General features: G+C 39.3%; 1 protein-coding gene across 1 annotated transcript in view; it reads right to left on the bottom strand.

Annotated features, from left to right (window-relative positions):
- The window catches only part of mslnb (mesothelin b), a gene marked incomplete at its 5' end in the record, with an annotated part of 32594 nt that continues 16838 nt past the window's right edge, over positions 1-15756 (bottom strand). Inside the window, 26 exon segments of the mRNA XM_014015840.1 lie at positions 1-695; positions 2014-2611; positions 2721-2815; positions 2924-3063; positions 3575-3711; positions 3789-3944; positions 5004-5194; positions 5267-5396; positions 7313-7403; positions 7569-7759; positions 9002-9131; positions 9221-9306; positions 9443-9572; positions 9652-9716; positions 9795-9944; positions 10984-11154; positions 11270-11488; positions 11639-11756; positions 11875-12002; positions 12274-12401; positions 13357-13445; positions 13529-13719; positions 13804-13929; positions 14012-14148; positions 14934-15019; positions 15122-15336. Of these exon segments, the coding sequence (XP_013871294.1) occupies positions 607-695; positions 2014-2611; positions 2721-2815; positions 2924-3063; positions 3575-3711; positions 3789-3944; positions 5004-5194; positions 5267-5396; positions 7313-7403; positions 7569-7759; positions 9002-9131; positions 9221-9306; positions 9443-9572; positions 9652-9716; positions 9795-9944; positions 10984-11154; positions 11270-11488; positions 11639-11756; positions 11875-12002; positions 12274-12401; positions 13357-13445; positions 13529-13719; positions 13804-13929; positions 14012-14148; positions 14934-15019; positions 15122-15336 (3987 nt within the window).

Here is a 15756-nt window from a genome sequence, read left to right on the forward strand (position 1 = left end):
TGAGTTTCAGTTTTTATTTGTTGTTAATCACATAAGAATCTTGAAAAAGGTGAGTGCTTTCTTTTCACAACAGTTTCATGAAACAGATACAGCTGAAACTCATAGTTTAGAAAATGGCGACTGTATATTTATCCTATTTTTTCTTTTGGTTATGCATATATTTTGGATGTATGATGACAATTTTTCATTTTAAATAAGAACAGACTTTTAATTTATGAGGCCGTCAGCACCTAATTTAAAACTCGTTGGTTTTTACTTTTATACATAATCATCCATTAAAGATATTGCTCAGTATTTGATAAAAAGAGATGCTTTATGTTGTAATATTTTCTAAAAGAAGAAAGCTCTCAAAATGAATACATGTTCCTATTAACAAAATGTAACAATAAAACTTAATTTGGATCCTAAAAGCAAAGTGCTAATGTTTCAGAACAATTCAACAAAATGATTAAACACTCAAAAACACAATATTTACATCGATTGTGTTTCATCAGAATATCTTCACCATAATTTCCTTCAGTAAGTCATAAATAAAATTATTTCACCCTGTTATTATTAAATTACTGATTTTAATCTCCAAATTACAAGAATCAGGCCTGTGCTTCTTCACAATAAAATCTGCTGAGCAGAGATGAGGAGCGTGATGAAAACAAGGCAGGAGAAGCCAACATCGGCTTGGATTCGGACTCCAGCGGCTGAAACAGAAACAAACACATATTTTAAGGATTACTACCCACTAATGGTCAGGCTTAAGTTAAAAAAAAACATATTACTTTTAGATGTTTATACTTATATTTAGTTTTTGTCATTTTTTCCACATTGTACAAGTTTTTGTTTACATGCAATCTGAGGCTGTTACGCATTGTTAAAGCAATGCTTCAGAGCTTTTGAGGTGGGGATCCAGTGAAACTCTATAAACAATTAGCATCTCACCTCTTGCAGATAGCTATTTGAACAGCCTCAATTTGGAGGAACAAAGTTTAATTCTGACAGGGCAAGACCAAAACGTATTGCTCGTCTTAAACGTCTTATAGCTAAGTTTTTCTTTTAAATTATTTTTTAATAGTTTTCAGCTCTACATTTTTGATGTTGGAGTTTTGTACATTGTTAGTCTTCACAAAAACTTGTCCTGATGCATCTCAGTAATCCAGGTAGAAAAAAATCAAAAAGAAAAAAAAAAGTAGGTCCTCTGGATGGGTTCGTCTTTAGTGAAACGTTTCGTCTCTCCTCCAAGAGACTTCTTCAGTCTGATGAGTTTCAGGTGAACTCAGCCTTATAAGCACTGCCTCCACATGAGGCAGTGCCACAATAGGCTTGATTAGCTCTAGTTAGTCACATGCAAAAGAGGGCCATCGTTTAGCTTACTGTTAAGCCTATTGTTAGTCGATGGCCCTCTTTTGCATCTGACTAACCTGTTTGTCCATGAGGAGGCAGTATTTATAAGGCTGAGTTCACCTGAAACTCATCAGACTGAAGAAGTCTCTTGGAGGAGAGACGAAACGTTTCACTGAAGAAGAAACCATCCAGAGGACCTACTTATTTTTTTCTTTTTGATACACATAAACTTGTTTTAAGGCAGCAGCAATCCACTTAGGTCTTGGCCCCACATAGATCAGCTGTTTGCTCATCAGTCTGGTCAGAAATAGACTTTGACATCTACACCTGATTTATAATCTCTCCATAGAAACCAATGTAAAAAAATATCTGAATGTCAACATTTTTAATCCTTTAGAACTTTTAGCTTAAATTTGTCTTCATCTCTCAGTGGTGGAAACTAAACATTAGGCACTCCACAGCATCATGTCCAGATTCAATTGCAACATAAAAAAATATTTCCTGTAAAAGTCTCTTCCTATATCCTTTCACAAGCTGACACCTTGTTTGTCCGCAAGTCTGACAACAGACGAGCAGCAAAGCTAATGATGCTAAACAAAACAAGGATATGGCCAATAAGAGCTGTTGTTTCCTGAACTGTGTTTAGCACTACTATTGCACTACTTTTTCAGGACTCACCTTTAGTCGTGGAGGAAGTTGGTTTTGCGGTTGTGATGGAGGCAGTTGCTTTTGTAGTTGCAGTGGCAGCTGTTGTTGATGCAGTGTTGGCAGTAGTCGGGGTTGTTGTAGAGTTAGAAGCTGAGGATAATGTAGAACTGGAAGATGAGGATGGAGCTGCTGAACTGGAGGATGAGGATGAGGCTGTAGAGTTAGAGGCTGAGGATGAAGCTGTTGAACTGGAGGATGAGGACGAGGCTGTAGAACTGGAAGATGAGGATGGGGCTGTAGAGTTAGAGGCTGAGGAGGAAGCTGTTGAACTGGAGGATGAGGATGAAGCTGTTGAACTGGAGGATGAGGATGGGGCTGTAGAGTTAGAGGCTGAGGATGAAGCTGTAGAACTGGAAGATGAGGATGGGGTTGTAGAGTTGGACGCTGAGGATTGGGTTGTGGTGGAAGTTACAACATCAGCCCTCCCGACGAGACCCAATCCCAGTGTGTCAAGCTCTGACTGCAATTGGCTGGAGGTCCAATTCTGAACCACTGTTACGTTTTGATATAGCTTCAAGTCTGGGAGGTTGATACCAAGAAGCTTTTTAACTTCACTAACTGTCAGACCCTAAAGAGAACAAGCAGATCCATTTTATACACATACCCAAATGCACATAGCGAAGAAAAAAAAGTGACCAAGTACAAGTTCCACACTCACTGATACATGCAACACTTACTTGTATAATGTTCTCATTCATTTGAATGAAAGTCGGCAGATCCATGCTTACATTGGAATTCACCAAACTTTTGATGTATTCCAAAGATGCACCACCTGCAGGACAAAAAAATGAATAAACAGTGAGCTCGCTGTCACTGTGCTTAAATGAAGGTTATAAGCTGATGTGTGTGTGTGTGTGTGTGTGTCAGTCAGTCAGCCTACGGATGTAAGGTTGTTGGAGCTGGTAAGCAGAAACTGGGATGGTACTCAGACGGTTAGTGAGAAATGCTGCTGTGGAAATGTTGAATAGCATTGTAGCTTTGTCGTTGGTGCAGCTGGACACATTCAAGGAATTTGCGTTTCTGAGAGGACAAAAAATGTGTAACATGCTTTTTAATTACGAATGAAAGCAAAAAAAAAACATAAAAAGACACCCAGTTTTAGACATACAAAGCTGTAGTTTAGAGTATAAGTAGCCAAAAACAATCTTTGCCAGTCTCTAAATTGTAATATGATGTAAATGGCAAAAGTTCAGCCATTTTAAAACTTATTGAAACAAAATTTGTTGTCGAGTAGCTAAGAATGATTACATGCCAATTGTCAGTGCTAATACCAAATTAAGCTAATCACTAATATTACATTGAGCTAAAATGCAGACATTTTTAAATATACACAACAAAAAATGTATTTAGAGAACAATCTTTAACAAAATCTAAATCCAAATAAAACAATCTAAGATCTCCACCCTTTTGTCAATTATTTTGGGATGGCACCTGGGTGGCCAATAATGTGCCAAGGATGGCACTTGCCACCCCGGCCACCCCTCTAGCTCCACCCCTGTCCAAAGGACCTATAGAGTTATTAACTTCTTACTTGAGGCTTTGTGGTGAGATGCTCCTCAGAACATCAACATCCAAGGCGCATAGATTTGGTCCTCCAATGACATTAAGCTCTGCACTGCCCAGGGTGTTTCCTCCTACACTCAGGTATTTAGAGATAATGGCTTTAGCCTGGAGGAGATGAACACACACTGATGAGAATGAGTGGTTTTAAATGTCTGCACAACATATTTATCATGTGGGCTCACCAAGCTGGGGTCCCACTCTCCATTTGCTGAGTCCATCAAAGCAGCCAGCGTGTCGATCTGAGTGATGTTCCACAGGTTGATGTCACTGAGGGTGGCAACACGGGACGCCGGGCCCAAGACCTGAACCTGATATTCTGGAATGGTGGCGCTGTAGGCCTGCAAATGTGTGTGAACCAGTTAGAGGAAATTCAAAGTTAAAGGGTTCTGTCAGATACAGTAAATGTCACTACTTAGTACCTATCACAGAGAAATGGCAGAAACAGCTAAACATTTTTATTAACCACCTCTGTAGAGGTTTATGCTTAGCTAATGAAGCGCAGACATACAGTATTTTTGAGAAAGACTTATTTTCTACGGCTGAACAACATCATAAAATGGGCTCTCATTCACAGGGTTCCATCAGTTTAAGGCAAGTTAAATTTAAGACTTCTTAAGACTTTTTAATGCCAAGTGAAATTTAAATTTAAGACCAATTTCACAATAAACACAAATGACAAAAAAAAAAAAAAACTGTGTCAGAAACTCATGAATCAAAGTATGCTTGGTTAAGTATTCAAATATTGCTAATAGACAAATTGTTTTATTCAAATTGTTTTAACTGCTTTTTCATCAAATATAGCAAAAAAAATTCTTAGCAGTCAGTTTTAAACTTAATTTAATTTCTGGAAATCCTCTAACGACTTAAAATTTGGAGTTTTAGGACCCACAGTGGGGTCTTAATCCCAAATTGCTGTAGATGAAGCCTTAAAGTGCCTGTGACATCGAATGTTTTTAAGAGGTGTGAATGCAATTTTGGAAAGACAACGTTATTAACATAATACGAAACGAATTTCACATTGCTCATATGGACAGTTGTTGAGATATTTGTATGTGAAGTAACTGGAAGTGATGTCAGAGGGGAATGTCTGCTTTTGAATATTTAAAAAATCAATTAATGTTACCAATAACTTTAATATTTGAGAGGCATTACAGTCAACCTATTTACAATGCTTTAACATTTTTAAGACTTCTGAAAGATTGATTTAAGACATTTTAAGGCAAATTAAGGCCTTATTTTTGGATTGATGAATTCAAGGCCTTTTAAGACTTTTTAAGGATCTGCAGGAACCCTGCATTCAGTACCCCTTTTTATAGTAACTGGGTTAAGGGTATTTCGGGTCTTTTAAGTGGGGTTTGAAGAATTCCATCTGACCTTTATTACTTTATGTTACTGACCTCTCTCAGCTTGCTGAGGACAATCTGGAGGTAATCCTTCTGATCCACCTTCTGAGTGATGGCCTCCAAGTTGTTTTTGACGGTAGCAGCAGTGAGGCAGATGTTGAACTGACTGATATCATCATAGTCAAAGGGAAAGGTGGTGTCACTGATAGTCACCTGAGTGATCAGCCCTACGGTGCACTCAGTGACTGAAACAAGAAAGAAAAAAAGTTAAAATCATATTACTTTACAAAACTGTGTGAAGCGGGTAAGCAGCTGACCTGTAGCTCGTTTTATCCTAATGATGTTAGATTTTCTTATTTCACTCTTCATTCTCCCTGCCTGTTGGCGACTCACTCCATTCCTCCTGATTACTTTCAGGAAATKTTTCAAGAAAATGCGCTTTGCTTTCTGTGAAGGAAAGAAAARCAGGAACCGTCACCAATCTCACTCAAATTCCATACTTGAGGCTTTTTCTGATGAAGTATAAGCGTTAAGGCCCYGTCASACTGACRTTTTAGACAACTTATGCAATTTTTTTYCCAACACGTTGCTKTAAATTGTACAAGTTAGGTGTAAGTTGTGAATATGTTCTCAGAATAAGGGCCACACTGTGGATCTTTTCTGACAGCTGGTTTAAAAATATCTGCCAGYTTTGTTTTGCTCTCTGCTAATTATTTTTTATATTTTAAAACTCCGTCTGACAAATATATTATTTTTTGTGAGCTCCGCTCTCGGACTTCTTCCCTGACGTGTTGACAGCTGTCWGTCAATCATCGAAGGACACGCCCAGATTCTGACAGAAGTTACGTGTCCTTCATAATTACCCAGCTCGTTTCTGACAAATGTCCACATGTGAGCAACTTTCTTGTAATGTGTGAACATTTATGTGACCCATCACATCGAAACGAGGATTAAGTCTAAAAGTCGTTAATGGAGAATAGGCAAATATAATGTTTTCATTAAAACACTTACTGTAGTGTCCAAGAGTGGGGGCCTCTTCTCAGGAATGCACATATGTGATGCCTCTTTGTTTCCAGCTTCAGAGCTCGGCACATATTACCATATTAGGAAGAAGGTATACCATGACAAAATTTATGGTACATCTGTGAAGCCTGTAAAGAGCCTTGTACGCCCCCACTCTTGGCCTTCGTTCTCCATCTTTCTTACTTGGTGAATCATTTGGCATTGAAGGCCATAATTTGGTTKTTGRCTGKAATCTCCTGGACTGCAAAATAAAGATTCTTGCTGTTCAACCAGCCTGTTTCAGAGTTCTCTCTTCATTGAGCAACAGCAGTTCCAMTTCAACCAGAAGACATGGTTTTTTTCACCTCACTTACAAAAATTGCATTTAGTCAAAATATAACAAATAAATGCCTTATCAATGTTTTATTTGAATGAACTGTATGAAATATACTCATACACGTTTTTAAGCACTTTTTTGAGCAGTGGCAACAAAAAACCTGGTTTTGAGGAAAAACGCCTTTAAAATTTTGAGATTTACCCTGTAAGCTAGCAATGTTTTTGTTTATTTCCAAATGTCAGTGTTCAAATACTGTTTGAGGTTTCCTCTTTATAATGAAATGAAAAATGTCTCATAAAATTTACATAAAATTAGGATTCAGACCAAATATTAATGCATTATTGTAACCAGCAAGACAAATTAAGCCATATCTCCATTTATGATATCAGGATGATTCAGGTATTAAAATGTAGCTTTTAAAGCCAGGAATCTGAAAATGTAATTAAGCCATTTTGACCAAATTTGACTTAGTCCTCATTTCGATGTGATGGGTCACATATTTAATTGACCTGGAATGTGTGTAAAACTGATYAGCAACAGTTCTGCATAACAGCTACAGTGAAAAGTTTAAGCTCAAAATTCTGCGCTGGGATCTCCGTATGACAACGTATGCCCTCTTATATTAACGTGTTGGTAAATTATCCTTAAATTATGCCTAAATTCCATCAACATGTTGTAGATTGTTTTATAAGTTGATGCTGCATCACTGTATGACTGCTGCCGACAGGACATTTTCCTCCAATACGCTGCGCAGCGGTTCTGCAGAAGTTCCACTAAAGTTGCATAAGTGCAGCAGAAGTCCAAGCATGTTATAATATGCTTCTACACATTATGTTTAAAGGTATGGAAAATTTACTTTTTATATCTGTTCAAGTTGTTAGCAAGACGGTATGATCACGTCCAAAAGAAGGTGCCAATTGATGCTTTTTCCCTCTTCCTCAGCATGTGCCAGCATGTTGGACAACATTTGCAGATGTCACATAAGTTGTCTAAAACGTCATAGTGTGACAAAGCCCCTACTCACTTTGCTGAAGTTAATATAGAAAGTTGAGGTCAAATACAATGGCAGTGGCTCAAGGCTGATCAGAGTTTTCTCATTCCACGTTGAAGGAGCTCTGTTGAAAAGTTAAACAAAAACTGTTTATTCTGCTAGTGTTTATTATTATTATTATTATTATTATTATTATTATTATTATTACTCAAAAGGTAGAAAACTAAACATTTTCTAGACTTTTTGTCAAACGACATTAAAGCTAATTTTCATGTTGCTGTGGACTTACCCATATGTTGTGTTTCCACCAATCAGCAGAGTTTCCACTGCAGCTGCTTGAGCGCTGGTCAGATCCGGACACGCCTTCAGTTTCTCCAAGATGGATGGATCAGAGTTCACGATGTAGGATTTATCCAACATGCAGCACATGTTTCCCAACACTGAGATGTTGTCTTGAGTCAAGCTCGTGTTTGTTATACCCTTTGATGGAAAAATATTAGACGTATATGCAACATACTCCAATAAAACTCATTGTGCCTATATTTAATAAAGTCTTGAAGTTTTTATTTGTTGTTAGACTCCTGATTAATTTACGTCTCTTCAGACATACCTGACATGTTTTGACGTTATACTTTCATCTTCATCACAGCTGATGTTCTCAGTGTCAGCTGTCAAAACCTTTAAGAACATCAGCTGTGACACCTCTGATGAAGACAGAAGTATAACGTCGAAACATGTCAGGTATGTCTGTAGAGACATAAAATGATTAAGTGTCTAATAACAAAAGAAAACTTCAAGGCTTCACAACTGCAACGTTATCTAAGCGTTTAAAAGGCTAAACAAAATATGCATTAAATGCAAAAACGTTTGTAGTTTTGCTTCTCTTATTTTCTAAAAGAAGTCTTTATTTTGAAAGGACTTCTGTGTTGATCTGCCCAACATGGATAGGTGCCAGAAACAGTAAGGACATTTTGGCTGTTTGTGAGCTAAACTGATCTCACAAACCATATTTGATTAAAAAAAGTTGTTTGTCTGCATTTTGATGCAAAAAAAAATCTAAACTGCCCTCAAAATGTATGACTGGCAGGATCAGCCAAAGCCTTTGTTGCAGAAATATTTAATATTTCACACCGTTAAGAGTCCGTGCAAGAGAGCAATTTAGGTTTCAGAAGATTAATCAGAAGTAGTCATTAGTTTTTACATTAGACTTTTAATTTGTGTGCTTCAAACTATGGTTATATTTTTCTTGGTTAGAATTAATTTGGAAACTGTCAAACAAACCCAATGGACTAAGTTTTTCGATGTATCTTGAATCTTTATGATGACTGATTTTGTAATTTCAAAAGGGACATGCAGTTATTTAGTTTCAGTAAACATAACATATTAATTCTCTCATTGCTCACTGGTGATCAGTAGTTTTTAACTTGTTTGTGCTTTATCACTTTCTATATTTGTATAACTCATGCTCCTGGATGTGTTTTTAGTGTAGCTGATGATTTAAAAAAAAGATRTATGTTTACTTTTTTATACACAACAAATATGATTGTTAAATTAACACTTATAGTGCTGATTTAACACTAAATGGTTAATCTAACACTCCAAGAGTAAAGTCATTGATTTGAAACATTATTTAAATGTTTTTTAAATAATAAAAAAACATTGATTTGTTGTTTTGTCTGTATAAACTTGAGACATTTACGGTGATGCTCTTCATATTCTTACCAGGCAGCTCCTGGCGTTGTCAAACAGAGCGGTCTGTTTGTAGCTGAGAGCTGAGGAGAAGATGGAGAAGTCTGCACTGCCCAGCTGTGTAAAGTAAGACCTGCAGCTGCTCTGCGGCACCAGTGAGTAACTGAACAGCGACATGGAAAACACAACCGTCACATCGTTGAAGAAAAAAACTGTTTCTGATGTGAAACAAACACAAACACAGATCCTTACTCATAGTAAAGCAGCATATCTACAGGGTAGAGATCAAAGCTGGTGGCGTCTGAGTCTCCACTGATGTAGTTGTACATGCAGGTCAACTGGTAAGATGTAAAATTTACTTTATTATTTACTGTAAACTCATTTCATCCTCATGATTTGTATTTTAATGTWTTTTTTATTTTCCTCCCAAATTGTGCTACAAAGACATCAGTCACCAAAACAACCTTCACCCACCTGAGACTCCTGCAGTGAGACTTTGTTCTGCGTCGTCCTCCTGCAGGCTTTGATCAGCTTCTTGACCTGCGCTCTTGAAACTGTACTCACGCTCGTGCACGTAAACCCTTGCAGCACAGAGGAGGTCAAACTGCACACAATCGCACGCTCTGAGTTACAGACTGCCCTGGTTTAAGAATCGCAGCCGATCTCTTAAAAACCGTACTCACTTGTCTGGACTTCCCAGAACAGCTGTGGCACTTTCCACGGCGATCACATTAAAGAACAGCTCAGCCTAACAGCACAAACACACAGAGGCGTGAGTGTGTACTGACAACACGGACAAATACCTGATGGAAAAACCTTTCCTTACTTGCTCTTTCTTCCATGTCTTCCTGTTGAGTGTGGTGACGACACTGTTGCTGACTGTGTAGCCCTGCAGCAGAACTCGAGGGATCTCAGCGGCCAGTTCATCTGGAACGTTCTGTATGATCATCTCGTTGTTGTTGTTTGCTGATATGATCTGACAGAAGGATGGAGGGTGAGGAAGTGTTGGAAAACTGAACTTGAAATTTGTTTGTCTGAATCCGGCTGGTTAATTTATAGATCAAGCTTTGAATTTGCTTTAAATCTAATGAAATGGCTGTTTTTCCTATTTGAAATGTTCATTTTCCACTCAGTGCACTTAATTAACTGCAACGACTCCAATGGAGTTAGAAAGGAGAGGAGAAAAATATTTGAATCATTTAGAAAAAAATATACTTTTCACTTGTCAGAAAAAGTTCAGATAACTAAGGTTTCCCATTATTTATTGGAAAAGGTTGTTTAGATCTTTTGAACAGACTTTCTGTGAAAAGAGTATGAACAGTTAATATCTTACATGTACATAGCACCTTGAGTAGACTTACATTGGAGAAATTTAGTTTATTTTTGACCAGACTGAGGAGCTAATGGCTAATCTGAGCAGAACCAAGACCAGAGTGGATTATCATTGTCTCACCAGTATTTTGACCGAAACACAATAATGCTCCTGCCAGAATTGTACTGGGCTCCACCAACAGTGCTACAGATGGCTGCTGCCGCCATTATTTGCGCTTTTGATACCCTTTTTTGTAAATAGCCACATAAAGTACAATATACAGCAGTGTAAAGGTTCACAGAATAGTGTTTGCATGCCATTTATGAGATTCTAGTTATACGAGAGCAGAAATATAAAGCTTGACCCCGCCCAGACAAGCTGTTAGCTCATCAGTTCAGTCAGAAATGAACTGGGGTTACTCAAGGAACTAGCTATAGCAGGTAAGATACTGTTTGTTCATTGCCTTTCCACAGAAACACACTTCAAACAATCAGAATTATAACTTAAAGTAAACAAGATGTAAAATTTTTACTTTGTGTGTCATATTAAGTTCTGCAGAATGAATTTGATCATCGGATTTGCAATTTTTTTTGTATTATTTGTGTAGCCTATTTTATGTTTGTTTTTTTTTGGGGGGGGAGGGGGGATTCTTCTTCTGGGTATAAGAAATGAAATGTCTGTACTATAGATGATGAAGTCATACCTGAGTGACAAAAGTCTGCTGAATAACATCTGGAGCAGACTTTATGTGGCTCACAACAGAGGATTGTTTGGATGCCGTCAGAATCTCGGAGCTGCTGATGCTGAGGAAGACTCTGGAGGGAACGCCCACAACAAGAGTGCCCAGCGTCACCAGGGAGGATGAGCCGTTCACCTGGAGGGGTTTAAATAAACGAGATGAGGCGGTGTACAAGCAGCAGATTATGAGCAAAGAAAAAAAAATCTAAAAAATTTGCTCACAGACTTTCATCTGTGAAAGCACAAGTTACCTGGAAAAGCCCTGAAGACAACAGCGACTGGATGATGACCCTGGTCTGTCCTTCGCTCCAGCCCATCACACTGGCCAGAAAGCTCAGGGCATTCCTCAGGTTCTGAGGCGACATCATCCCGAGCTGACCCATGGATATGCCGGTGCTTTGGTTTCCGAGGGCAGAAATGGTCRTGGCATCGATGTTGTCACCGAAATTACTCGCCAAAGCAGCAGAGATCTAAAACRTGTAAGAAGCGAGGATGATCAACTTTTGAATCGTTACAAAATAACACCTTGTGCAACAAAATCTGAGAAGACTCTAAAAGTAAAAGTGACRATCCGGCAAGAAAACTGAACCAGGGCCGAATCTGTTTATGTATGACTGCACCTGTGGGTCCAGGTCCACACAGACCGTGGTGAGGTTCTGCAGAACAATCATACTGTCTCCTGCACTCAGTTGAGTGAATGCTTGACCGGGAGCGACGCAGCGACACAACAGAGGGAGACTGCAAAGAGGATTAAAAACAGCCGTCACACAGGGGAACATGAAGACCACATCTGAAACATGTGTGGTACTCAAACTGTGGATGTGGGCGCAGCATGATGTCAGCGTGTTTAACTCACAGCAAGGGGTTGAAGTTACTGTCCTGCTGATAAACCAGCTGGGTGTAGTAGTCTGTGAGGTCCTGAGGTAAAGCCGAATGGTTGAGGAGCGCGATGTTCAGAGGGTTCACCGTGAACACCTGAAGAGCCTGCAGGGAGAGGAAACAAGTCAATCCATTTGTCCCAAATCTGTTTTGAAGTCCTGTACCAGTGATGCCCAATCCTGGTCCTCGAGTGTCACTGCTCTGCATGCTTTAGATGTTTCTCTGCCCTGGCACACCTGATTTGAGTGAATGAGTGATACAGGCTTCTGCAGAACATGTAGACAAGCTAAAGAGCATGAAAACAACTAAAACATGCATAGTGGTGCTAGAGGACCAGAATTGGGCACCAGGGTCCAGGACTGCTCTGATTCTGTACCTCTTCAGRTCCAAATGACTGAAGAACCTCCAGCGTGAGGAAGGACATGAACGGGCCGATGTATTCAGCAAACCAAGCCGTGGAGTTCAGTTCTGAGTCGTTGGCGTCGTAACATCTTGGTGTAGTTTCTGCAACAACAAATTTTAAAAGTATTAAACTGCAGACTTTAAGCCTTTAATATATGTCATTTATTATAACATAACTGTTTTTTGTTTGATATATAACTAAGAATATACAAGCTGTTACTAAAATGTTGCACAGAACTGTTTTATTATCGGCAGCCAGAGGTGGAGGGGGGTGACCATGGCCTGCCATGATTTCTCATGATGTAATTCTAYGGGGTGAGAGAATGACCAAGAAACACAATMASATTTTTAACATGTTAACATGTAGGGATTTTTGTTTTCTGGGTCACCCTTGTGTGACCAGTGGTCCCAGTTTGGCCACTCCTATGAAAACTGCTTTCGTCAGCCACTGAAAGCAAATTWGGAGCGAAAATGTTTTTTAAAGTGTCTGTTTGTCTGAACCACCAGCAAGTCATCCTATGAGTTACTGAACTTTTTTTCAAGTAATCATTAGGTTAACCTCTGCAACTGCATATATTTTTAAATTAAACCTGATCCAACATGGCCGCCGCAACAAAGCGATCTTAGCAAACACACAAACATACTACAACTNCAACAAAGCGATCTTAGCAAACACACAAACATACTACAACTGAATTAGTTTTACAGATACTAAGCCAAAACTTCGAGTGATAGTAGCTGAGCATCACTGAGTGCAACACAATGCAAGACACCTTTGGAGTCAATCATATTTGTCTCATGAAACATTATAAATAGCTTACAAATCACATAAAATATTGCAATAACCCTTATTTTTAAAGTTTTACCAAAAAGAGACTGAATGGTGGCGGGTAATGTGCATTCCTTCAAGGATTGTTATTATATATTTTTTTTCATTAATGGGTTCAGTGAAAATAAATCTCAATAAATAATAGTTTTTTACAAGTAGTGGGTTTTATTAAATGTAGAATATGCAATGGTTAAACGTGGTAAAAAAATTGAATTAAAATAGACTGACCTGATGTAAGATAGATCCTGATGGTATCAAACACATCTTGCCTCTGAAAATCTGCTGCTGTGTAGTTGAATTTATCAAGAACCAACACGCTGAAATGACAAAGATTAACTCAATTTAGGACAAACACACACAAAAACCTTAAAAAGAGAAAAAAGGTGACACAGTGTCATACAGTTTTTGGAAGGCCACACAGGAAGCGTTGTTTGTGGCGTYGGAGCTGAGCAGACCCTTCGTGAGGAAGACCAGGTAGTTTTGTAGGCTCCTGTCAAACCAWAGGTTGACCTCTGACCTGACGGGGGTGCTGAGGGCCAGGGGCCAGACGCAGGACAGAGTGGGTCGTCCCAACTCGGCTGGCAGAGACTCCTTTTGGAAATGTATTGGTTTTTGTGTTTAAYTTCATAAAGAGTTCACATTCCTGAGTGTGTACAGTATGCTTGCGGAACTTACGGTCGCCAGGAGCATGGCTGTCTGGCGGTAGCTGTTGTAGAGCTCACAGAGCTGAGCGGCATCATCCACAACATTTGGCCGGCGCAGGAAATCTCCAAGTTGTGAYGGAGGTATGGAGTTTATCAGCTGGAAGAGCAGAAATCAGAAAACGTGTCATTCTGCCTGTTTTTATGTGTGTTTACTCCTGACAGCCTCTAACTCAACACACCTGAGGCTTTCGGCTCTGAGGCATGAGGGACAGGAAGGTCGTCAGGTTGGGGAACTGGAACTCCATAAAMGAGCGCTCGATGAAAGCGTAGAAGCTGACGTTGTAGTTCCTGCCATAGCAACGGAGGGGTGGTGGGCCTGTCAACGACATGTTTTTAAGGCCTTGAAAATGTGGGCAGCCCTAGTAAAAATCTTATTACAATGAACATTTAATACATTTTTTACAAGAAAAATTGCATTTTTTACTGTTTTTATTGCAGGTTAGACATTAAAAACTGGGTTAAAGGGATCCATGATTAGTTGTAACATTAGACTTTATTTGACAAACATATATTTTAACTGTAAAACAAAGACTGTAAAAATACTGTAGCTGTTTAGTTTTGGAAATTTTTAAACTAAAAGTTTAAAAATATATTACACGGATGGGGCCATTTTATTTACATGCAAAGCATTCTGGGTAAATTATGACATAGATAGGTCCTCCGTGTGAGTGAGCTATATCCACCCTGAAGGTTAATCTTGGACAATATCTGATGATCGACTCTTTTAAATGAAACCAGAGAGCGTTGACAGAGAGGAGAACGTAGAAATGACTCAGCCTGTAACTGAAAATATGGATGGAGGGCCTTGGTTTAGCTTGGTAGTTTGTCGCGCTAGCACCGAGCTAATACAATAAGGCAATATAGCGTCGGCTAACAGGCTAAGCTGAGGTTCTTCTTCCATGAAGCAGCTCTGTTGTCCTCCATGTCCTCCAACCTCACAGTGCTTCAGTAAAGAAAGAATGAGCTTTGACCTCTTTTGTGGTCCCAAGTGCAGCACAGTGTTTGTTTTTATGTGTTTTCCACAAAGCTGGTCCAGTTCTCTAACAATCCAACAAGCAGTTTAAATGTTTCAGAACCTGATTTTCAGCCCGGCGTCTTTACCTTGCAAAGCCTGGATGATGTGGTTGTAGATTTCTTGCTGTGAATCTTTACTCAGAGTAGCTATAGTTGAGTTAAGGTTCGCCACACTGAAATAAACAAAATAAAAACATACAAAAAAAGTCCTGATTTTTACTCTGGAACCAAAATACGAATCATTTTTACTCAATTGCTTTTTTTTTCCTGCTCACCCCTGCTGCTCGATGCTGCAATTTCGTCCTGTCAGTATTTGAAAGTACGGAGCGACGTGAGCAGGCGACAGGTTGATCAGAAGAGGAGGCAGTCGCTGCCAGAGCCACAGCGACACGACCGAGTCATCCACCCAGGGAGAGGAGAGGTTTGCACGGTTGAACACCACGTCCAAAAAGGCAGATCTCACGGGAGAAGGCAGCATGTTCTCATGACCCTGCAGGAAGAGATGGAATGTGATAAAACCATCATCTTTAAATACAGGTGGGTTTTTTTGACTTGATTTTATTTAGTTTTCAGATGCCAGCCTAAAGCAATAGTTCAGATCTTTTATTGTTTTTTGGGTGGGTATTTATGTACGTGTGGGTCTGGAGGGGTTGCCAGAACATGGCAGCAYGACTTCATCTGACTGAAAAACAGGATTTCTGAAATTGATTTTTGGACAGATGAGGCAGATGTTTGACCTTAACTTGCAGTGCCATCAGCACCAACGCTTCATACCAGCTGTGAAGCACGGTGGTGGAGAGCTGATGATTTGGGTTTGTTTTGGGCACCCTGAAGTTGCTGAGTCGACCATGAACTCCCCACTGAGCAGACAGATTCGGAGTCAAGCTGGCACCACTGGCTGTCTGCTGGT

The sequence above is a fragment of the Austrofundulus limnaeus genome, unplaced genomic scaffold, assembly GCF_001266775.1.
Source record: "Austrofundulus limnaeus strain Quisiro unplaced genomic scaffold, Austrofundulus_limnaeus-1.0 Scaffold135, whole genome shotgun sequence".
NCBI classification, from domain to species: domain Eukaryota; kingdom Metazoa; phylum Chordata; class Actinopteri; order Cyprinodontiformes; family Rivulidae; genus Austrofundulus; species Austrofundulus limnaeus.